Below are 24,523 nucleotides of genomic sequence, written 5' to 3'. Positions count from 1 at the left end.
CCTCTAATCCCTCTTATACTTGTATGCTCTCATCTTCCTCCTTTTCTCTTTCTTTTTTATCTTCTTGTCCCTAGTGGTGGGTAGGGCTCAATTATGGGCTATAGTATTTTGTCCATCCACACCTACGTACAGTACTATTACCTCAAGATTCAAGCTTAAACATAGGGTGTAATATCATGTACAATTTAATTGGTATTGGAACGAGTTTTTAGACCAGACCGATTCTTTCGATCCACCAATATTAATGGAGAATAGACCAGACTAATGTTAAAGCCTTAACAACAGATCACCAGACAGCTTTTTTCTTTTTCTTTTCATTGTTCAAGTTTTTGGCAAAATACTTGTATAAAATGATTAAAAGTAACTAAGTCATGAGTAATTAATCTAAGTTTCTACCTACTATTCTTTTAAGTTTGAGGCAAGTTGGATAAGGGAGGATGAATGTGAAGAGTTAATTAGAACAGTTTGGGTTGATACTCCTCAAGCTGGCAGGGAACCTCTTGTGTGTGTTGAGAAAATGTTGAGAGAGTGTAGTGGGAAGCTGAGTAGCGCATTTAGAAGAAGGGATGGCGAGAGATGTAATGATATTGAACAGTTAAATAGAAGAAGAAAGGAGCTACAAGATACTGAGGGGCCTCATAATTCTGTAGAACTTCATAGCTTGGAACAAGAGGTGGGTTTGTTATTGGAGAATGAGGATATAAGGTGGAGATAGAGGGCAAAAAGGAATTGGTATTCCGTATGAGATAAAAACACTAAGTTTTTTTATGCTTGTATTAAGGAGAGAAGAAAAAAAAACCAAATCTCTTCAGTTGTGGATGCTACTTCAGAATTGAAAGAATGGAATGAGGAGGTTGTGGAGGCTTTCAGGCAATGCTACACTTAGGTTTATAAAACAGCAGCTCCTTCTTGTAATTAGGTGACGGAGGGGATACAAGTCAATGGGGTGCGAGTCACTGAGCAGATGAATGAGGAATTGGAAAAGCCTTTCACAAGGGATTAAGTTGTGGCAGCCCAGATGGGTCCCTTGAAAGACCCTGGCCCTGAAAGGTTTGGGGCATGCTTTTCTCAAACCTTTTGGCATATAGTAGGGGATAAGGTGTGTGCTGTAGTGCTAAGTTTCTTAAATGGAGGCGTGCTTGAAAAGTCCATCAATTTTACTTTTGTAGGCCTTGTTCAAAAAGTGCCTGAGCCTAAGAAGGTTGGTGATTACAGACCAATTAGCTTGTGCAATGTTTTGTATAAGCAAATTTCGAAGACTCTTGCAAACAGACTTAAACTGGTGATCGATAAGATCATTGCTAAGAATCGGAGCGCCTTCATCCTTGGTAGATTGATCTTGGATAATGTAATAGCAGGTTATGTAACACTACACTCGATGAAGACTAGATCTAAGAGGAAATGAGGAAGTATGGCACTGAAAATGGGTATCTCAAAGGCATATGATAGGGTTGAATGGGCATTTTTAAAAGTTGTCATGCAGAAAATGGGGTTTAGGGAGAGATGGATTGGGTTGATAATGGATTGGATGGAGACGGTGACGGTGACGGCCTAGTTTAGACATGCGTCAACCGACTCTCAAGTGGGGATTTTTGTGGGGCTACTTCCGTCGATTATTAGTTGGCATCTTTGGTGTAGAAGACGCATTACCCGTATGGAGGGGCGCACTCAATCTATTAGTGCTGTTTGGCATACTATTAAGAATTGGATGGGCTCAATAAGTCAAGACATGAAAAGGGTTAAGAAATGTTCGACGTATGAATTGCAGATTTTACATGCCTTGCAAATTACGCCTACAGTCCCCGTGAGGCAATATTTAAAGATTATGGCTTGGCAAAAACCTGCTCAAGTGTGGTTTAAATTGAATATAGATGGTAGTAGTCTACAAAACCCAGGTTCTACAGGGGTGGGTGGTATTATTAGAAATGATCAAAGCCACTTGGTTCATGCTTTTAATTCTTATATTGGCTTCAGTTCAAATAATAGAGCTGAGTTGTTAGGTTTGATGTAGGGTCTTAAAGCTTGTAAAAATCTAGGGATTAATTTTGTGAAAATAGAATTAGATTCTCAAGTGGTAATCTCCTGGTGGAATAGACGGAAATGTGGAGTATGGTATTCGGAGGATTTTTGGGAGGATATACTTGTTCTTATGGACTCGATGGTTTGCGTAGTTCGGCACGTTTATAGGAAATGTAATAAAGTTGTTGACTGGTTGGCTTGGAGTGGGGTGGCTGTTCTAAATACAGAATGGAATATTATTGGGGACTTGCCTAGGACCCTTCGATGATTAATTCGATTGGATAAACTTGGTTTACTATCTTCGCGTTGATGTCGGAGTTAACCCTCATGTGCTGTTTGGTTGTTGTGTTGGTTTGGTAAGATTTTATTGTCTATTTTTGTTGTGCTAACTTTTTTTTTTTTTTTTTGCAGGTGGGGCTTTGTTGCTTTTTTTTTTTTTTTTGTCTTTTTGTTTTTTGGATAGCAAAAACTAAGCTACTTTGATACCCGGTTTCGGAACTTTATATTGTATCTCCAGGTATTGGTCTATAACCACGGTTTTCCTCCTCTATAAGTGAGGGTTTATTAATAATATCGAGACGGGGTCACTCGTGGACAGGTGATTCTCGACTCTTTATAAAAGGAAAAAAAAAACTTCTGTATCTTATGTTGTGTTGGTGAATGGTAGGCCAGGTGATGTTATATATCCCTCATGAGGTATTAGGCAGGGGATCCAATATCCCCTACCTATTTTTGTTTTGTGCTGAGGGGTTGAGCAGTCTTATTAATGCAGTTGAGGATAAGGGTGAAGAGGAATGGTTGTTGCAAAAGGAGGTATAAGGGTCTCTCATCTCCTATTTGCTGATGATTGTACTATCTTTGCAAGAGCTAAGTGGCTTGAGTGATTGACGGTGAAGGAAATCCTAAGGGTATATGAAGCAGCTTCTGGTCAGTGTATGAATTTGCAAAAACCACTGCGATGTTTAGCTCTCGGGTAAGACAGGAAGAAAAGGAAAGGATTGTGCAAGATCTTGGGGCAAAGGTGCAAAGTAGCTGTGAAAAATATTTGGTGTTGCTATTATGGCTGGAAGAGCTTGTTATGACACCTTCAGGGGGATCAAGGACAAAGTTTGACACAAGGTTAACAATTGGAAAAATCAATTCCTATCCCCTACTGGCAAAGAAGTGTTACTCAAAGCAGTTATTCAGTCCATACCTACCTACCATATGAGTGTGTTCAGGTTGCCTAAGAGGTTGTGTAGGGAAATATCTGGTATTATGGCTAGATTTTGGTGGGGTTATAAAAACAATGAGAAAAAAATTCAATGGGCCAGTTGGGAGAAGTTGGGTAGTGTAAAGATGGTTGGGGGTCTTGATTTTTGAGAGTGGAAAGTTTCAATACTGCTCTATTAGCTAAGAAGTGTTGGAGACTTGTCACTAAGTCAGACTCTATTGCTGCTATGGTGTTAAAGGTTAAGTATTACAAGAAATTATGAAAGAATTCTAATGTGATGAGTTCTAAGCTGGGCTATGGTCCTTCCATGATTTAGAGAAGCGTATGGGGATCTTTGAAACTGCTTAAGGAAGGGCTTGTATGGAGAGTGGGCAATGGCTTGAACATTGAAGTGTGGAATGATAAATGGCTCCCTAGTAAGCCTTCTCATTGAGTGCAGTCTCCTATTAAGCATTTGAATGTTGAAGCAAAGGTGGTAGAGTTGTTAGGGAATGGTGGGAGTTGGGATATTGAGGTAGTAAGGGCTACATTTAATGAAGAGGAAGCTAAAGTAACTTGCAATATTCCTTTGAGCTATACTGGTTTGGAGGATAAAAGAATTTCGCCTACTCTAAGAATGGGTATTTTAGTGTAAAGAGTGCCTATCACCTTGATTTAAGCAGAAAGAAGAATTGGAAAGGAGAATCATCTGATGGGAGAAAGGTTAAAGAGGGTTGGAGAGAATTGTGCTAGCTTAATACCTCGGGTGTTGTTAAAAATTTTGTATGGAAGGCTCTTAACAATTGCCTTCCCACTAAAAAGAACCTTTACAGAAGGAAGGTGGTGGAGAAGCCAATATGTCCTATTATGTCCTATATGCTTGAGGGAAGATGAAATTGCTTGCCATGCTTTATGGAGCTACCCTGCAGCTATGGATGTATGGGTTGAGAGAGAGAGAGCCTAGTGCAAAAGTGGATGTCATTTGAGATGGATTTGGCTATATAATGGAGGAAATTATTAGCTGAACTGCCTCTAGAAAAGGTGGAGTTAGTGGTATCTGTTATGTGACATATATGGCTTAGAAGGAATGGGTGGATATTTTAAGGAAAGTTCAATAGTCCTAGAATGATCTTTCAGCAAGCAAAAGCAAACCTCAATGACTTTCAACAAGCGCAATAGAGGGGGTTAGATAGAGTTGAACTTGCTGCAGTAGAGAGGAGGTTGGTTAAATAGGAAGCTCTAAGAGAAGGCTATGTAAAGGTAAATTGGGATGCTGCTTTTTAAGACAAACCAAAGAAGGATGGGGGTTGGAGTGGTTATTAGAGATGAGGAAGGCAATGTGCAGTTGTCGCCGTGTTTGCCAAGAGATTGTATTCTATCTGTTGTGATTGCTAAAGTTGTTGCCTTATGGAGGGCTCTATGTTTATGTGCAGAACTTAATATACAAAAGGTTATACTTGAAGGTGACTTGTTGGAGGTGATTAAAGCTATAAATAATAAAGAGGAATGCTTGGAATGGCATGGACAAGTTATAGAAGACATTAAAGGGATTCTTTATACACATACAAGTTGGATACTTAAATACACATATAGAGAAGGGAATAGAGTAGCTCACTTTCTTGCACAGTTTCTTGTAAATTTTAGTGACGAGCTGATCTGGATAGACGATGGCCCTGAGGGGGTTTTTTTTGGTTGTCCTACAAGATACGAGTTGTTATGACTATTTTACTGATATATGAAAGGTGACGTTTTCTTGATTAAAAAAAAACAAAAAAAAAACAAAGTTTCTACCCAAGTACATACTTACATATTTAATATTTTAATAATGATGTTAACAGCATGTGTATTATCAATGCCCAATAATAGGCATCACATATATATATATATATAACATATTAGTTCATAGTTAATAGCCTTTCTTAAAATTTCACATATTAATATCTAAGTATGCATAGATAATAATTTGGTTATGAAATAACTTACATAATTATTTTATTACAATTGACATTATTACATTGGAAAGAAATTCTCAAAACATATAATATATTATATAAAATTATTTTAAAAAAACTCATATATTAATTTTCGATCAGTCCGTTGTGAAAAAAACACACCTTAAGACTGGATCAAAAATTAATTTATTTTTTAAATATCAATCTATTGGCTGGACAGGATTGAACTGAAAAAACTATTATGATCCGGTTTGTCTTTTCAGCCCGATCATTTTCTAAACCCTACTTAAACACATCATATTTCTACATGCATGCATGAATTAGTCACATGAGTAAATCTATTCATCATCAATTTCCTCATCATCCTTTTATCATTCTATGATGTTACATTACATGATAGATTTACAAATAAAATATAATAAATAGTCTCCAATTATCTATTACTATATCACGGAATGATGAGAATTAGGATGATAAATAGTGTAGTGGGAATTTTCCCCTACCCGAGACCCAGTCAAGCCCGAGACCCAGTCAAGCCTAGCCCAGAACAAAAGGACACAAATCCAGCCACTAAGAGAACCCCCTGTACACGACCTATGGGAGTGACGGTGCAACAGGAGTTGAGACTCGTTGGTCTAAAGTTCCTCGGATAATGTCCAATCATCGAGTGCCCTCCCACATAACAGGTGCAGCGTGCGAAGGATCGTCAATCTGCTGACAAAGGAAACATGAACGGACTAGGGAAAAAGCAGACCAAGGGGAGAATGCTGGAAAACCACGTTGTATTTAATAGCCCTACCCCCAGGCAGCACGCCACATTAATGGAATCGTCACAGGACCACACCACATTTAAAGATTCTGGCAAATGAACAGTACAAAGACTCCATATATCATAGCGATAGTCTTGATCTGTTCACCGAACTTCTAGTATAAATAGCCAATCCTAGGTACGAGAATACTCTTTCTGACTTTTATGCTTTCCTACTTATTTACTACACTCCAAGAACATTTACAGACTTTGGTATCGGAGACTACCCGGCCCCCAGGCTGCCCTCTTAAAGCCACATACACTTCTCTATTTGAGGGTCCGGTTGTAAAGGCCTAAGTTGTAAGAGCCTAGGCCAAGAGTGTGCGAAACATGACATCAATATTGGCATGTCTGTGGGATCGGGTGCAAGGAAACCAGACAGTAAGTTGCGATCGTCTGTGTTGTGAACGGTGGTGAAGACAGCGCCATGAATTGGGACACCTCGGGGCTAGCCTTGACAAAATAATTCGACCGAATCAAAGAGATTCTGATATCAAGAGATGCAAAATTGAATATGGAAATGGCCACCACGACAACCAAGCCATTCACCACTGCAATAAAAGCACTTCTCCACTGCGAACAACAAGGCATCGAGTTCGATTGCAGAGAAGCTATTGAAGTGGAGCCCCGTAAGCAAAAGGGCAAGAATGAAGAAGCACAATAAGTAAAAGGGCAAGAACAAGAACGAAGGGTCCAAAGCTCCACCAATGAAAATGGATGGCCCCACACTCTGACACAAGCACCACCACAACTAGTAGCGGCCTAATTGCCACCAAAGCATTTGTAGCCTACTAGGATGTGAAGAATAGATCAAAGTAACAGGGGATGGAAAAACAATGCAAAGAACTTTGAAGGCAAGAAAGACAAACGTAAGTATGATGTGAATTCTAACTGGAGAAAGCGTCCTTATATAAGTGGGGTGGACGCTTGACCTACTCAAGCGTCATAATTCCATGAGTCAATATTGGGCGCCACGTGTCCCCTCCCCAAGAACCAAAATCCCTCGATTATTGCAACTGTCGTAGCACGTATCTGTTGATGTGATAGATGGAATTAATGCCAATAATGAATGGAGCCAAAATGCAGAAATCAAAGTGATTTTGTTTGGTGAGGAAACATAACTGGTGTTGTATCGCCACGTACGTAAAAAAAAAAAAAAAAAAAAAAAAAAAAAAAAAAAAAAAAAAAAAAAAAAAATTGTCACCAACGCGCAGTCACATAGGCCAGAAAGTTAACGGGGCATGAGAAGAATTCTTCCTTGACACGTCTGGGAAGAACTAGCAGGGTAACCATGCTAAGAAGAATTCGCTCCTATTTAAGTGTAGCCTGGCCTAAGAACGATGAATAACCAACAAGGCAGATCACCCAAAAGTCAACCAACAACCCACGCCAACCGCATCAGTTAAATACTCTAGTTGGTTCCCTTAAGACTTATATGAATTCTATTTCACTAATGCAACTATTTGCTGCGGTATGAAAATCAATTGGTGCTAATCAATAAAGTCAACTCCACTAAGTGGGAATCTCGTCAACGACTTCCCCCCTCGTAAAACTAAAAGGGAGGGTATACCTATAAGGTTGTCTTGTCCAGCTTACAGGAGAATATGAACTGGCCCCTGGCCGTAGGTAAATCAAAGCCTCCACCAACAAAATCTTCCCTAGCAAAGTGGAAGATGGCAACAGGGTAGGCCAGGAAGAAAGTAAAGGCACCTCCAAAGTGGCTACCGTAATAACAACCACAACAATAGCTACGTTCCAAGAGCTACCATCTGTAGAAGAAAAACAAGCTTAGCATGACCGACTAACAGGGTAGGTGGGGGCAAAAGGAAGAAAGGAAAAAGAAACAAAGGCAAAGGCAAAGGCAAAATGGAGCAAAAATGTGTGCATTAACTAGTATGTCTCAATGTACAAGCCGCCAAACAACAAAATGCAGATACAGGTTCAAAAAAAAAAAAAAAAAAAAAGAAAAAGAAACCTATGTTTCAACTCCAGAAGCCTTGGCCTTAACAGTGGCAGAACCAAGGTCGCCCAACTCAACGACACTGGGGACGAGGTCAACCAGGTCCTTTGACACTGGCAAAGGTACGAAAGTAGTTGACATCTCATTTGTCCCTAGATTGCGGTTGGATTTTAATGATGCCTCGTTCGTGGGGATGTCGCCAGGCTCAAGTCGCTAGAGGTACTTGGCAAAGGGTCTTGAATGTAGCTCCGAGCTTTGAAGAAGCAATGATTGCATCGATTTATGGCCCCCATTAATCCCTTGCCCCCACGCCTTGCCACAAAGGGCCGAGAACCACCTTAACTACTTCTGTAAGGAAAGGTTGGCACCCTGTAGGGTCATGCACAACTACTCTAGTCGATCAACCTCTTTCTACAGCTGCTTTTTCTCCACCTGCTCCCAGGTCGGCCTAGAGACTTTGATTGAGCCGCTCCAGTTGGGCCTTTTTCTCCTCCCACTGTTGCTTATGCTTCCGAAGACAAGACTTCGACTTTTTCAGCCTCTTGCACTCACTCAACAAGTCTTGCCTCAGCTCCTCAAGCTCGGATTTCAGTCATTCATTCTCTTCCTTGTCGCCATGAGCACAATCCAAACTCTCCAGAGCAGCCGCCTCCTGATCATCCACAATAAAGTTTGCCAGGTAAGAAGTGCCCCGATGATGCAAAAACAATACTAAGAAAGGAGGAAGAACGGAGACAAAAGAAAGGTGGGAAAGGAGCAATCAAACCTCGCGGAAGAAAGACGATAGGCACTCAACAACCTGCCCAACAACTTCATCTCAGCTCCCTTCCATGGCCAGTTGGAATAAGGAAGGAAGGGCCTCCACAAGATCAGCAAATTCGGGAAGCTCCTTGGGAACCTCGGAAGGAGCGATCGGGTCCTCACTTAAGCGCCCCATGAGAGGGCCAACAGTACCATCCGGGAAAGGGTCGCCACTTAGGAGAGGCACCGTAGGGGAAATAGGGATCCTCGGACCATCATCAGCTTGGACCAAAGAATTTGCAACGGAACACATCAGACTCTCGAGAATCTCAACAAGGGGAGAAGACTGACCTCCCAGCAACCTATTGTATCCACGTGTTGGCTGGAGGAAGCTCCCCCTCCCTCGTCGGCCTCCTCAAGCGAGTGATTCTCGACAGTAGAGCAAGATGAGGAAGGGGGAGAGATCCAAGAAGAAGAATGTTGTCCCTCCCCCCCCCCCCCCCATGGGAGGGGGGACGTGAAAATACTCTAGAGGAGATTGCCCATGTCAACCTCAATCTGCACCTTACCAATCATCACGAGAGGAGGCACTGTGGAAAGACTATATGCCTGTCCGCCCACTACAACAAGTGCAGAGGCCGCGTTGGTAATCAAATGACTAATTTCCAAAGCAGCCACATGCCGCTTCAAGGGGTCCTGAACCCTGAGAAAAGGCCTGCCCTTAGCCGAGAACTTCTTCTTACGAGACTTCTTCCCTTTATCTAGAATAGGAAGGTCCGAGGAATATTTACGGGGCAGAGCGACTTGTGGTCGCGCAACCGATCTGTCACCAGAAGAGAGGTGCCCTAAGGGAGGCAGAGAACTTCCCAAAATTTCTTCAGAAAGGAGAACCTCGGAATGAACACCATCAGGATGTTTCTGCATCCACTCCTACATGATTACGAGGCGTGTTGATTCATAGGGGGTGGTTACTGGATGCACGGCCTTATCCTCTAGAACTGTTCCCCAATTTGTCCATAAGGGGAACTCCCGACAGCCCACTTAGCCCACTGGAAACACCCAATTGTGGCCCAAGACAAAGAAAAATTTGGAAGACCAATCTTTTACCGTGCGATACTGCTGCTCTAAGGTAACTAAGGTGTGTGATGCCTTGAAGCTGCACACGTTCCCTTTCAAGCGAAGCACCCTGTGTGAAAGAAGGAGTCCGCGACCAGTAAGGTCAGCATCTTCCGGGTAGGATTCCAACAGAGCCAGCCAAATAATGCTACAGAAGATCAGTAACCTCCAGGCGTTCAGATGCAGTTGTAAAGGATCCAAACCGAGGCAGTCTAGGAGTTCACGGATGGGGTGAGGAAATGGCAGTCTCAAACCGCATGAAAACATGGAAGGATATAGGGCTACTTTGCTAGAGTGGCCCTCTAAGTCAACAGCACCCTCGACAAGACCCAAGACCTCGAAGGCAACGGATGCTGGCACTCAATACGTATGGGCTAGGGAGGCCAATGTGGATTTATCTGTAGACAAATGCCACCCACTGCCTAGAAACACTAGACCGACGTCGGCAGAAACATTGGGTTGAAAGGATTTTTTAGAGGCCATCACTGCAGGAGTGCGAAGTAACAGAGAAACTGGTTGGAAAGAAGGAGAATCGAAAGGACAAGAATGGTGGGACAATCGTAGAGTAATGAGGGCAAGCCGGCGCCCACTCCTACTTTTTATAAAAGAAGGTAACGGGCAGACTTCCATAATTCATCACAGCCAGGTTACGTGCTGTTTTGATTTCTAGAAATGTAGTTTATGAAGCGACATCAAAATGGAGAACCGCCTAACAACTCTTCACTAATAAGTTTGAAAAGATGTAATGAAAAGATAAGCCCATCATGAGAAGATGCTGTCAGAAGCAACCGACCCACATAAGATCCTAGACAAAGGAAAATCTAAAACATCACCCGGCCTCGAGAGAAGGGTGGGGTGATTTGTGATAGAATTCCCACCGTACTCGTCCGTTGAGAAATAGTGGGGTAACTGTGTGGCGAATTTTCCCCCTACCTGTACACGAAAAGACATAGACCTGACCCACTAAGAGGATCCCTTGCACACGACCTGTAGAAGTGATAGTGCAGCAGGAGATGGGACTCATCGGGATCGTTGGTCTAAGGTTCCTCGGATGATGTCCAGTCATCGAGTGCCCTCCCACATAGCAGGTGTAGCGTGCATTGGATTGTCGATCTGCTGACAGAGGAAGCATGAACAGACCAGGGGAGAAGCAGACCAAGGGGAGAAGCTGGAGAACCACGCCGCATTTAATGGCTCTGCTGCACGAGCGGCTTGCCACATTAATGGAATCGTCGTAGGACCACGCCATATTTAAAGATTCTAACAAATGAGCAGTACGAAGACTCCAGATATCATAGAGAAAAACTTAATCCGCTCACCGAACTTCTAGTATAAATAACCGATCTCAGGTACGAGGATACTCTCTCTAACTTTTAAGCTTTCCCACTTATTACTACACTCAAAGAACATTTACTGACTTTGGCATAAGAGGCTCCCCCGGCCTCTAGACCGCTTTCTCAAAGCTGCGTACACTTCTCTCTTTACAGGGCCCTCTGTGAAGACCTTAGTTGTTCGAGCCTAGCCCAAGGGTGTGCGAAACATTACATCAACAAATAGCGTTACTCATATATTCATAGTTTCAATTTTTAGACATTGACTAATTAAGGCCTAATTTGGATAGTGAGATGAGAACAAATGAAATGGCTAAGTAGTGAGATATTTGAGTTGAGATGAGAAGATATGAGATGAGATAAGTTGGTTTTTAAAAGTTTGTTTATTTGGATGTAGAAATGAGATGAGATGGTCTTAACATTTTTTAGAATTTGATAAATTAAGTGATGGGTCCCACCAATTATTGGATAGTATTTGTAATGATTAATTATTATTTATAAATATATTTTCTATTAACTAATATCAATTAAGAAATTAAATACGCATAAACAAATTAAAATCACAAAATTAATAAGATTAATTTTTCCGGAATTTTGATTATTCAATAGTTCGCAAAAATATCAATTATTATAATATGCATCATTCTAATTATCAATTAGAGATTAAAAAATTCCATACATTATTTTTTCCGAATTTATTTCATTCAAATATTATAAATTTTGAGTAGGTTCTATAAAAAAAATTAGACCATTCTTAATTTTAGTTACAAAATTTTTTTTAGATTTGTTGTGATGCAAAATTTTCTATCAATTATCAATATAGATACACCATTATAATTATCGGTTATAAGTTGAAAAATTAGAAATTATTTTTTTCTTTAAATATTTAATTCGAAAATACCAATATAGAATAAACTATAAATAAATAATGTTTTATTCGGAAGTAACCATAATGTTCTTCTCGGATGCCAAAAAAAAAAAAAAAGAAAAACGAAAAGAAAACAAAGAAAAGATTTCGATTTCAGAATTTTCAATAATAGAAAGTCGAAAAACCACACCATGGGAAACGCAAAGGACAAAAAAAGAAGTGAAAAGTACACTATTTTTGTGAGTGAAGGGTCTTCTCCATGGAAAAGATTAACCAATCTTAACAAAGCCTAGAATTTATAGACAAGTCAAATTAACAATATGCCGCAATGATTTCTATGTTGGCTTTGTTGGTTAATGTTCATTCACTTTGGATAGGATTATGTTTTTTTAATTGGACTAGTGAGTGAATGGCTAATTATGATACTTTAAGAGTTAAGATAATTTTCTTTAACAATTTTGGACTACTTTTCATGATCAGTAATTTATATATTGTGAGAACATTATTTTTTTTAGTGGTTTATTTTTTTAAAAGGATTTGCATAATTGATTTTAATTTTCTTTATGCTCAACTACAAAATTGGGTCTCATAATAAACTCGACCAATATTTTTTTACCTACGATGATAAAAGAAAAAAAAAAATCAAAACTTATAAAACTTTAAACATGCTTAATACTTTAAATATCACTTATTAATGATACTTGATAAAATGGGTACAACTACAAATTTATGGTTTCTCATAATTAACTCCACTAATAGGGGACGATACTTCTCTTAATTTTGGTGAAGAAATGCATGGTTCATGATAAAATTTAAATGACTACGGGTAGAGATGGGATCTAAGGGTGTAAATGGATACCCCCTATGAGGACCGCACCAAACCGAGGAAAGATATCCCCTCCTGCAGGTAAAATATTGGTGGTAAGGAAGCAACTGGTCGAGCAATGGGCATACGGACAAGGAGTAAGGCCAGTAGCACGTTGTAGAGAATCTGGAAGACGCTGGACAGCACCGGGTGACAAGCAATGGTTCGCCCGACACGAAGTGAACAAAGAACATGTTGATCTTACAAGGACAAGCAATGGGCAAGGACAAGGTCGATATAGAGTCATGGGAGCTTTACGATATAAGCCAAAGTTGCTTAGAGGGAAACAGGTGTCGCACCAAAGGCACATGCTCCATCAAAGATGTCACATCTGGAGTAAACCTGGAGAAAACATGCTATGAACATGTACGTCATATTGTCTGATTTCAAATATATGATCTAGTGCCACGTGGGAGACCCTTTACTTGGGGAAGGATCATGAGGACCCATCCCAAGCTGTAAGGACATGAAGGCCTTGTCCTATCAGTCACTCATCTCTACAATTTTTCAAGTTTAGAGGGCGAATAGACAGTTGAGATTGAATGTCTCTTATTCAAGCATATCAGGAGTCAGAAGAACGTTAGGATTGTCAGTCAGAAAAATGTTAGGACTGTCAGTCAGAAAAACGTTAGGACTGTGATTGATAGTCCCATCATATAAAAAGGCTTTGGATAAGAGTCAATATCTCCCTTTTGAGATTGTAAACTGTTAACTCGTTCTTCTAATCAAAGTCGTCAAGAAAGTAAGTGGCTTCAAAGCTTCATGATGGAAGGATCGACACCAACCCAACTTTAGTATTAGAGATACTATTCAAGTAGATTAGCTTCTACGACCTTAATGAGAATGTGGGTAAATGTTTGCAAGTATGTTTAAGGTTTGCATATTCTGTACCTCACTTCTTTCTTAGATAAAAGTGCATTCTTTCCCCCATCATATCTATTGGTTGTCTTTACATTGTGATTTGAGATAATATGATTCCAAGTGTTGTGTCTTACAATGTGTCTAATAGTCATGGATGAGTTGAGGAGTACTCGTGTGATTCCTATGAGTTTCATATGGGTAGAGAGATTCCCATGATGATAGGGGTGGAATGTCTTCATATTGGTCTCACTTGATAACATGGGTAGAGAGAGTGCGTAGGTTGATCATGCACGGTATCCTTTTTTATGTGTTGACCAGGTAGAGAGATTCACCATGTCGGATGGGTGGAATGATTCCCCATCAGTTTTGGTGAATAAGTTCACACGATGATTGGGTTCAGAGATTCACCTTGTTGAATGAGCAGAGCGATTCCCGTTGGTATGTACATGATGAGATCTTGTGATTTTATGTATTTTGATAAGAGAGTGATTCCTCGTCATGATAATGAATATACATCTATATGATTTTCCAAGATGGTGATTTTTCGCCATACTTATGTACTTTTGATTTGCTTAAAATGTGATTCCTTGCCATGACTAATAATACATATGTTTTGCCCGGATGGTAATTCCTCACTATGCATCACTATGTGTGTTCTCAACTTTATTTTACACGAACTGGTGCATCCATAATTAAAGGAATTCTATTAGTCAATCACTGTTCACTCTAACACCACACATCTGGTGTGGCTTTTTTTTTCTTTACTTGCTGATACGTGCATTTTACGTTTAGCCCCATTTCAAAATTCCCCACCTCCCCCGCGTTCGCCCCTCTATCTAGCTCCAACCTGCATTCTCCCCTCTGCTCAGCTTTGTCTTCCTCTTTAGTGCTATCTCGATTATTGTATACTTATCTTAAGTGTTATCTTGATTATCGTGCACAGTAACTAATGCTAGATCTGTGGGTCCACTGCACCATCATTGAGAAGAGAATGCAATTTGTTGGAGCTAAAAACGTCAACAAATTTGTTAATGGGTTGTTCATGCTTAGAACAAATAACCAAAAGGCTTGCAACAAATAAGAACAAAAAAGGTTGTATCTGTGTCCAAATAGCACCAAAAGTAATACAAAAAGTTTTGAAGATAGGAGAAACGTGACAAAAGGTTATAACAATTTTAAAATAAAAATTACATGCCACAAAATGGTCAAAAGCTTGATGGTCTGAAAAAGACATGGCTAGTACAACTCTTTATTAAAAACCCAAACCATTAGGGTTGAATTTCATATACAGAGCTTGCATAGGTACGTTATAGCTTGTAGAACTTATTGCCACTCATTCTTCAATAACAACCTCATAGAATCACAAATCCCCAAGCCTAAGCCCTAAAATTTTCAATACTCATGTCACAGAATCATAAAACCCCAAGCCTCCCTTCGACATGGTCATACCTAACAAAAAATGTCGTAAAGAAAAAAAGAAGATCTGGAAATTTACCTGTGGACAAAAAATCAGAGGGCGCCCAACCAAGAATAAGAGGAAGACGATGTTGCAAAGAGATTCTAGGCAGAGAGGAGAACACGGACAAGGTGGGAAATCGGACGAGGTGGGGGGGGAAATTTCGAAAATGAGGCTACATGCAAGTTTCAGGCCTGAATCGATTTTGGGGCAGAATCGTTTCACAAAGAAGAGGGGAAGAGAGGAATCCTTTGGGTAAGAGATGATTTTGTGGTAGAATCATTTCACAAAGAAGAGCGTAGGATTGGAGTCTTAGGGCGAGAGAGATGATTTTGGGGTAGAATTAGTTCGATTTTTTATTTGTTAGTGAACCCGATTTACCACTTAGGGTGTGTGGAGTAAAATATTTAAACCGACTAATGGGAAGATCTTCTAACATAATTATTTTTATTGTCTCTCATTGTTAGTACTATCATGTATTTTAAATTACTGAAATTTCTTAAATCTCACAGTAGTGATCCCACCTGCAGTTTCATTCGTCAAAATTGTAGATCTTGGTGCAAATTGAGCCCAAGAGAGTTATTTAGGGGAGGACAGGCCAACCTTGCCCGAGGAGTACTTACGTAGGCTTGTCTCCACGTAGTAATCATTTGATTCCTTTTACTTGGCCACCTCCATGGTGGCCACTGGCCACTCCAGTTTTGCTTTTTTTTTTTTTTTTTTTTGGTTACTTTTACTAAAATTAAGTGAGAGTATTTTAGGAAATTTGTGGTGAAAACTGACGAAATAATATTGTTTTAGAGAGTGGTAATTTGTGTTTGCGGTCAAATTTGCGTTATGTTAAGTTGTGAATACATACCTTAACTTAAGTCAAGTTTGATAGTCTCTTCTCTGGTTCTCTCAAAAGAAACAGAGGTGGAGTTTAAAGAAAGTCTCTTGCATGTATTGAGTTTTATTAGGAGTGATTGCTGGGTTTCTAATGAAGGCACCCAAAAGAAAGTGGAAGAACTAGAAGTTGACTAAGGAGAAGGCGTCTGTGTTGGTTCTGGATGAGGAGGGGCTGGACGAAGTGAAGTTGAAAGGTGATCAAAGTGTGATGGATATGTTGTGGATGGACAAAGTTATTGGAAAAGGCGTAATTGAGGCTACAATGGCAAAAATCTGGAGAATTAGTAAGCCAACAGAATTTAAGGAGTATGGGTCGAATATGTTCACTGTTACATTTGCTACTCATGCTCTGATAAGATGAGACTCATGGAAAGAAGGCCTTGGCTATTTGACAGTAGCATTTTCGTGCTTAAGGAATTTGATGGGTTTTCTCCACTGTGTAAAATTCCTTTTGACAAAGAAGTCTTCTGGGTACAATTTCACAATTTGCCATTAGTCTATATGAATAGAACATGTGGTTACATATTGGTAATTCCATTGGTAAAGTTATGGTGGTGGATGTGCAGGATGATGGTGTTGGTTGGGGAAATAGCTTCGAGTTAAAATTGAAGTCTCATTGAATAAAGTGGTAGCGAGAGGAAAAATAGTTAGAGTGAAAGGTGATAATGTTTGGATTTCTTTCAAATATGAGAAATTGCCTAACCTGTGCTTTGACTGTGGGTGCTTGATCCATGGGGAAGAGGGTTGCTTGATGAAGGGAGTGACTCAGGATCAGCAATTTGGAGTTTGGTTGAGAGCTGAAAATAACAACATGAAGAGGTTTCCTGATAATATTGATTAGCTTCCAACATGGAGGAAGGTAGATGTAGTAAATCATAAGAATAAGGGCCATGGCGACAATGACAATGGAAGGAAGATGGAGGATTGCGGTGGAGAGAAGCAGTTGGGGAATGGCGGATTGAATGGCGATATTAGTAAAGATGAGTCTATTTCAAATTTCAATTTCAATTCAAATTTAGATTTGGATCATGATAAAGAGCATGTTCAAGTTGTTAGGGATAAGGTGGGTACGGAGAATGAAGAAGGGGAGGGTGTTTGGGTTGGTAGTAATGTTCTATATGTCGCTAATAACTACTTGGAGGAAAACCAAGAGGGGGGAGCTTCGAATGAGGAGAGGGGGTTAGTTGAAAATGATAAAATGGTAACAAAAAAACTAGGAAGATATTTTTCAAAATTCAGTTGAAAAAAAAAAGATAGCAGGGGTTGTTGTTAGTGTGAATGGTGGGAAAGGTTGTGGAGGTGGGGAAGGGGAAGCTGAAAGAGAAGCGCTCGAGAGGTTGGTGTGAGAGATGAAAATAGGGGTCTACAGGGGATGAAAAAGAGAAGTTTAGTGGATGAGGAGTGTGAAGAGGACATGGTAGTATGGAATATGAAACAAAAAGGGGAGGATAGTTTGGTAGCAAATGATAAAACTACTAAGTTGGCAGTGCCTGGTAGTTTTCATGGATGTTGGTAGTGCTGTCTAACAGCCATAAAAACATTAAGTTGGAACTATTAAGGGCTTGGGAACCCTTGAGTAGTTCATGATCACATTTGATGGTGGAGCAAAAGAAACCCGACTTAGTTTTTTTAATGTAAACTAAGTTAGTAGCAAAGAAATGGGACTGGCTGAAAACAAAACTAAAGTACGATGGTTGTTTGGCAGTGGATCCAATAGGTAGAAGTGGGGGATTAGCTTTGCTTTGGAAATTGGATTCTAACTTGTCAATCATGTCTTACTCAAAACATCACATTAGTGCTCTGGTTAAGGATCAAGGAGAAGGAGATGATTGGTATTTCACAGGGGTGTATGGGCATCTTGATGCAAGCAAAAGGCAGCTTGTTTGGGGTTTGCTTCTTAATTTGAAGCCAATGGATCATTTGGCTTGGATGGTCTGTGGAGATTTCAATGAGGTTGTGGATCGAAATGAGAGGGGGGGGGGGATTTGTGTAGTAAAGTACAAATGGAAAGATTCAAGGCGGCGTTAGATGGATGTGAGCTGTTTGATTTGAGGCAGAAAGGATCAAAATTTACCTGGAGTAATAGACACTATGATGCATCTTACACAAAAGAGAGATTGGATAGAAGGGTAGCAAACATGGATTGGATTAATAGATTTAAAGATGTCCAAGTGGAAGTCTTAGCGGCAAGATGTTCTGACCATAGGTCATTGCTCCTGTTATGGGGGCAAGAAGCTGAAAGAATAAAGAATCTTTGCGGAATGTTTAGAGACGAGATGGCTTGGGGGGTGAGGAAGAATGCAAGCAAAAAATAAAAGAGGAATGGGGGAAAGGAGAGGATAAGAATGTTACCTTAAAAGAAGTGGGAGGGTATATTAACAGGAGCAGGTCTACTATTTCGAAGTGGATAAGGTATAAGGGTACTGATATTGAGAAGGAAATAAAAGATAAAATTGCATTACTTAAAAATATACAAGATGATGAAAGGACAAATAATGTTGAGAGAATGGTGCAATTGCAAAAGGATCGGAGTTAGGATTGCTACTGGCCAAGAAAAGTATGAGGTGGAGACAGAGGGCTAAAGTACACTAGTATTAGCATGGGGACAAAAATTCAAAATTTTTTCCTGCATCTACTACACAGAGAAGGAAACATAATAAGTTATGCAGTGTCAAAGATGCAGTCGGGGTTATTAGAGAAGGTGACAAGGCCATTGCTAGTGCGTTTATGGATCATTTTCAAAGCATCTATTCTTCTTCAAATCCAAGTGGTCAGGAATTAGAAAGGTGTTTTCAGACAATGGAGAGAAAAGTGACAGATGGTATGAATGAAGGTCTAGTGACAACTTTTACTATTGCAGAAATCTTGGTGGCCCTAAAACAAATGAGTCCTTGAAAATCACCAGGTCCGGATGGTTTTGGAACTGGTTTCTACCAAGAACATTGGAGTGCAGTGCGGGGAAAGGCAAGTTTAGCAATTCTTGACCTTTTAAGTGGGGGTAACATGCCTGAAAATGTTAACCATACTTTGATTGCTTTAATACTAAAGAACAATAATCCTACTATTGTTCATGAGTATCGACCTTTGCTTTATGTAATGTCTTCTATAAGATCATTGCTAAAACTTTAGCAAATAGACTCAAGATTGTTCTACCTCATATAATCTCTAGCAATCAAAGTGCATTTGTGCCTGGTAGATCCATAACAGATAATGTGATGGTGGCTTTTGAAATACTGCATTCAATGAAGAAAAGGGGAAGAGGCAGTGTGGGAAATTTAGCACTTTAATTGGACATTTCAAAGGCTTAAGACAGAATTGAGTGAATTTTTTTGAAAAGCATGATGAGAAGGCTTGGTTTTGATGAACAATGGATTAGGTTGGTTATGACTTGTGTTGAATCTGTCTCATATGCAATGATGGTTAACGGCAGGCCAGGGGAGTGTTTCAAACCTAAAAGGGCATTGAGACAAGGAGATCTATTATCACCTTATCTCTTTATTCTTTGTGCAAAGGGTTTAAGTAGCAAAAAGTAATGCTAAGCAAACTAGTCAGTTGAGTGGTGTGGCAGCAGTGGGGATGGGAGGGACAAGAGTTAGTCATCTGCAAAAGTAGATGACTATGTCATTTTTGGTAAAGCAATAAGTGAGAATTGGAAGCAACTTCAGGAGGTGTTGGGGGTGTATGAGAAAGCTTCTAGCCAAGCTTTGAATAGACAAAAAACCTCAATATTGTTCAATTCAAATACTAAGGGAGATGTCAAAAACGAAATTCTATAAGAGGCTGGGACAGTGGTTTGTGGTAATTATGGTAGGTATTTAGGCCTGCCAACTATGATAGGTAGGGCTAAATACAATACGTTTAAGGTAATTAAAGAAATGATTTGGAAAATGGTGAGTAGTTGGAAGAATTGCTACCTGTTTACTGTTGGGAAAGAGGTATTAATTAAAGTTGTGCTTCAATCAGTGCCTACTTATACAATGAATGTGTTTATGCTACCTGGTAAACTTTGCAATGAGATTAATGCTATTATAGCCAAGTTCTGGTGGAAAAATAAAGGAGAAGGGAGGGTCATTTATTGGAGGAAGTGGGAGAGGATGGAGATAGTAAAGGGGATGGTGGTATGGGGTTTAGAGATCTTGGAAACTTTAACAAAGCAATGTTGGCTCAACAGGCATAGAATTACATCAGGATCCAACCTCTCTTGTGGCAAAGATTTTTAAAGGAAAATACTTCAAGGAGATTCAATTTATTGAGGCACAGTTGGGGTCTAATCCTTAATATATGTGGAGAAGCTTGATGGGGGTTCAAGAGTTAATTAAAGATGGATTGGCTTGGAAGGTGGGAAATGGGAAACAAATTTCAATCTGGTATGATAAGTGGTTACCATCTACAGCAGCTGCCAAGATAAGGTCACCTATTAGGAAGTTGTCAAAGAATGTTAAATTGGAGGAGCTAATCTTTGGGGATCTTAAATGTTGGAACAATAAGCTAGTTGAGGAAATTTTTGAAAAAGATGAAGTAGTACAAAAATGTAGCATTCCTTTGGTCAAATTTGGGAGTGAGGATAAGGCAATGTGGAGGTTTAAAAAAATGAAAACTTTTCAGTGAAAAGTGCTTATTATGTGGAAAAGTCTAAAGGGGAGAAAATTGAGGGAGAAAGCTCCAATAAACAAAAAGAAAGATTGTTGTGGAAGGGGGTGTGGAAATTGAATATTCCTCAAATAAACATTATAAGAGGAAGATAGCAAAAGAAGCAACTTGTCCAATATGTGGTGTTGAAGAAGAAACTATTATGCATGTTCTGTGGTCCTATCCAACAACAAGAGATGTATGGGCTGAAGTTAGAAGTGGACTGCAGAAATGGAGTTGTGAGGGGTAACTTTTTTCAGTTATGGGAAATGATGCAGCAGAAACTTAGCCAACATAAATTAGAAGAGAAGGTTGTGATCTTGGCAGATATATGAGAAAGAAGAAACAAGTTCATGTTTGAAGACAGATTTGATGGACCTAGTTTGGTTATTCACAAATCAATTCTGGTTGTGGAGACTTTTCAAGATTCTGTGTTTGATGATTTAGTGTAGAAATTGTAACGCTTGACATAGAAAAATATTTCCTCGAGAGTCTATGTCCCTTACACAAGTGCGATGGTGCTCAAACTTCTCCATCTGTTGCAAGTGAGTAGCATCATCTGATCTCTTCACCTGCAATGGTTCTTGCGACTATGCTCTCTCTCCTTTCTCTCATCTATGCCACTAAGGACACAGACATATGCGGGGTTTTTCTATGTCATGCCACGTTCTGTTTCCAGGGTATGGTAGATGCATACAAAGTCACAATGAGATCAAACAAAATCACACACAAGAGTTCATAATGTGATTGTTCTTATATCACTAAGCCCATGACAAGTCCATGATCAATTCCTCTAGTACCATACGTCATCTACAACCCCAAAGATATTATTAGAACTTTCAATTCCACCAAATTAATTCTACAACATCCAAGGATGCTATGAAATAGTACCTCATAGTTCTCATCATACTAATCATGATTGATGCCTAAAAACTAGCATCCAAACCATTATCACACTTGCTTTTGCTTACCTGCAAGCTCCTATGACCTCAACCTTTTAATAATCATCGATGCATCCTATGATATAACAATCTCCCCATGGAAGATTGGAGTGGTAATAATTATTCCTAGAGGGTCTCCAAATCGCAAGCAGCTTCCTCAATATCCATTAAAACAAATTCCCAAATCATCATATTACAAAGTGCAACATTTCTGTTACGAACTCTAGTGACCTTATCAACATGTCTAGAGCTAAAGTTTCCATATAGACATCATTCTCTAAATCAACCCCACACTTACCAAGTCGACTCTTACCATTCCTTGGTAGTACACAGATCGTCTCCCAAAACCATGAGCTTTCACACGCATTCCCCAATTGTCGCATGTATCGCTAGTCAAAATTCTTGATTCCTTGAAACTTAGTACTAACCACCCCTATACATCAAACAACATCATCAATACAACAGGGGCTAAAGCTTGTTGTTAAGAGGGTGGTCCAATATTTTAGAAGTCCCCAAGTATCACATTATCTATAAAATCTAATCATTAGGAGATCATCCTTAAATTTATAGTCAATCATCAAAATACTAACCATGACATGTATTGTTGACTCTAGATGGCATTATACATCCTAATACCTCAAATTTGTACAAGAGCTTCATCCAACCAACAACATTGTTTCAAGCTTATACAAGAACTATATACACCATGGAAATGATAAAAAAAAATCTAACTTTTGTCAAGCTTAAACTTGTCTAATGACACTAAATGCCTTTGTCATCCGAAACCAAAAATCATTCACTGCACTTGGCCAAATGTCATACTTGAAATCACCTTACCCGAAATAAAGCACTCGATCTAGATCTAGGAAAGAACTCCAAAGGGTCTTCATCATTTTGATCCTTTGACATATGACCAAATCTAAGAAAGATCACCATCCCACACATGTTTTGGTCATCAAACCATAAGAACCGAGACATTGTTCAAGGTATCTTGCTTCTTTTGTACATGTGGCCCTTAGAAGATTAAAGCGCCAAGTTCTTCTAAACATGGTTGTGATAAGATCACATCCTAGGATATCAACTTCCACATAAATTGACATACATATAGAGAGAAAACCCGAGACATGCATTTTGATAGTTTTGAACTTATGAAATTCTTGGACCTTGATTTCCTCATAAAACCAAACAAATCATTTCCAAGCCTATTCTAAGTCCCCATACCAAAATAAACCCATGCGATAGATATGACTTGGGACCAAAATAAAGTATCAAGAACTAGAATCTATTCATATACTTCTTATCGATAGGAGAAAACTAACCTACTGAATGGAATCACATTCTAGCTCAACAGGCGTACTTCACCAAAGGACTAATATGGAATCTGATCTTTTTCAGAAAGAGTGGAGGTCGTAACGAAATAGTTATAACTCTAACTGTTTATCGAAATAGTTCTAAGATACCTTGTATAGATACCACTAGCATCGTTGAAATGACTTCATCGAGTTGAACAAGACGGTAGACTCTCCGAAAGATAAGTAAAGAAAGCAAGTAGACAAAACAGAGTGTATATATATATATATGTACTTATTGCCTAGGTTTCGTCAAATATACCTATCTAAGGGCATTAGCATTGGTCTATGCATATGCATATGCAAAGTCATATTTGCATAATATGACTCTAAAATCCTCCACATTGGCTTATGCATATCCAAATATTTAGCTACCTATGAACAGTGTTTATCCAAATTTTGATAACCACTATTCACCCTACAAATCATATTTTAATCATTATTTCTCTCTCCTCCCACTCTCTCTCTCATAATCCTTTCCTTTTCTCCCTCCTTCAACAACACAACAAACCTTTACTTGCACATTCATTTTATTATTATAATATATCATATATATTTTTTTTCATTTTATTATATTTTTAATATAATATATAAAAAATTATATTTTTTATTATTGCATTTGTATTATTAATGTCAAATGTATGAAGTGAATGCCAATTGTAAAAAATATATAAAAAAAATTGATTTTAGCAAAAAATTAATAATAATAAAATAATAATATTTTATTATTATTTTGTCTCAAATATGCATAAGCCAATGTGAGAATTTTGCTTGAATGACAAAGTGAATATGCAAAAGAGGTGATTTTGCATATGCATATGCATAGACCAATACTAATGCACTAACTAGGAGTTCATGCCTCTTATCTAAAATAGGTACTGCTCTCTAGCAGATCCAAAACTATCTCGACTAGCCTATATTAGTAACTATAATCTTCCATTCGATAAATTTTTCCTAAAAACTCATTGCCTTAATTCCAACTAGCATCAAAGCTTGTGGTAACCTATACCAATTTTGGAGACCACTAAAACTTACCATGACCATAATTGAAACAACTCGAAATTTGGCCATGCTAATCAATCGTACTCCCAAGTAAGCTTGATTGTATCCTACATCATCAAATAAATATATCATCTCCAAAGGCTTGTCATGTCTATATCCTTAAGTAATGCCCTGCAGTTCGCGCAATCTATAACCTCAAGTTCAGATAGAGATCATTCTCCAAATGGCGCATGTACTATAACCTTTTATGCAATTATTATTGATGATTTGCAAAGTTGATACCTTTAAATCTCAAAAAGATGACTCACCTCTTAAAGTCTTCAAATTCATAACTTAGATTCAATCAAACTTATGTACTCATGGTGGCAGATTCCATAACTTTAGATTTAGTGAGACTTCCCAACTAGGTCTGTCGAACCTATAATCTCAAATCTTAATAGAAATCATACCTTAAAGTTCAAAATTCATAAAAGACTTAAACCTCACAGCTTGATCTGAGATTGTAACCTTCCTAAATTTGTAACTTCTGCATCTGTTCCATGATT

At 39.0% G+C, this 24,523-nt stretch overlaps 1 protein-coding gene across 1 annotated transcript; it reads left to right on the top strand.

Moving 5' to 3' along the window:
* Positions 1-16,973: 16,973 nt before the first annotated feature.
* On the top strand, positions 16,974-19,186 carry LOC121242222. Its single transcript, XM_041140113.1, has 4 exons — positions 16,974-17,236; positions 17,854-17,989; positions 18,701-18,878; positions 18,963-19,186. Exons 1-4 carry the CDS (start codon positions 16,974-16,976, stop codon positions 19,184-19,186), a joined length of 801 nt encoding a protein of 266 aa, XP_040996047.1.
* The last annotated feature ends 5,337 nt before the right edge of the window (positions 19,187-24,523 follow it).

This window comes from Juglans microcarpa x Juglans regia, chromosome 8D (assembly GCF_004785595.1).
Source record: "Juglans microcarpa x Juglans regia isolate MS1-56 chromosome 8D, Jm3101_v1.0, whole genome shotgun sequence".
Classification (NCBI taxonomy): Eukaryota; Viridiplantae; Streptophyta; class Magnoliopsida; order Fagales; family Juglandaceae; genus Juglans; species Juglans microcarpa x Juglans regia.
The sequence above is the reverse complement of the archived record's forward strand: the minus strand, read 5'-3'. Positions and strand labels throughout refer to the sequence as shown.

What these genes read in the sequence shown, in the direction of transcription:
- LOC121242222 (XM_041140113.1), top strand. Translation starts at nt 16,974, where the DNA reads ATGGAGGATTGCGGTGGAGAGAAGCAGTTGGGGAATGGCGGATTGAAT. An exon ending in TGGATCATTTGGCTTGGATG is followed by an intron (nt 17,990 to 18,700) that starts GTCTGTGGAGAT and finishes TCTACTACACAG; the next exon opens with AGAAGGAAACATAATAAGTT. An exon ending in GGAGAGAAAAGTGACAGATG is followed by an intron (nt 18,879 to 18,962) that starts GTATGAATGAAG and finishes GAAAATCACCAG; the next exon opens with GTCCGGATGGTTTTGGAACT.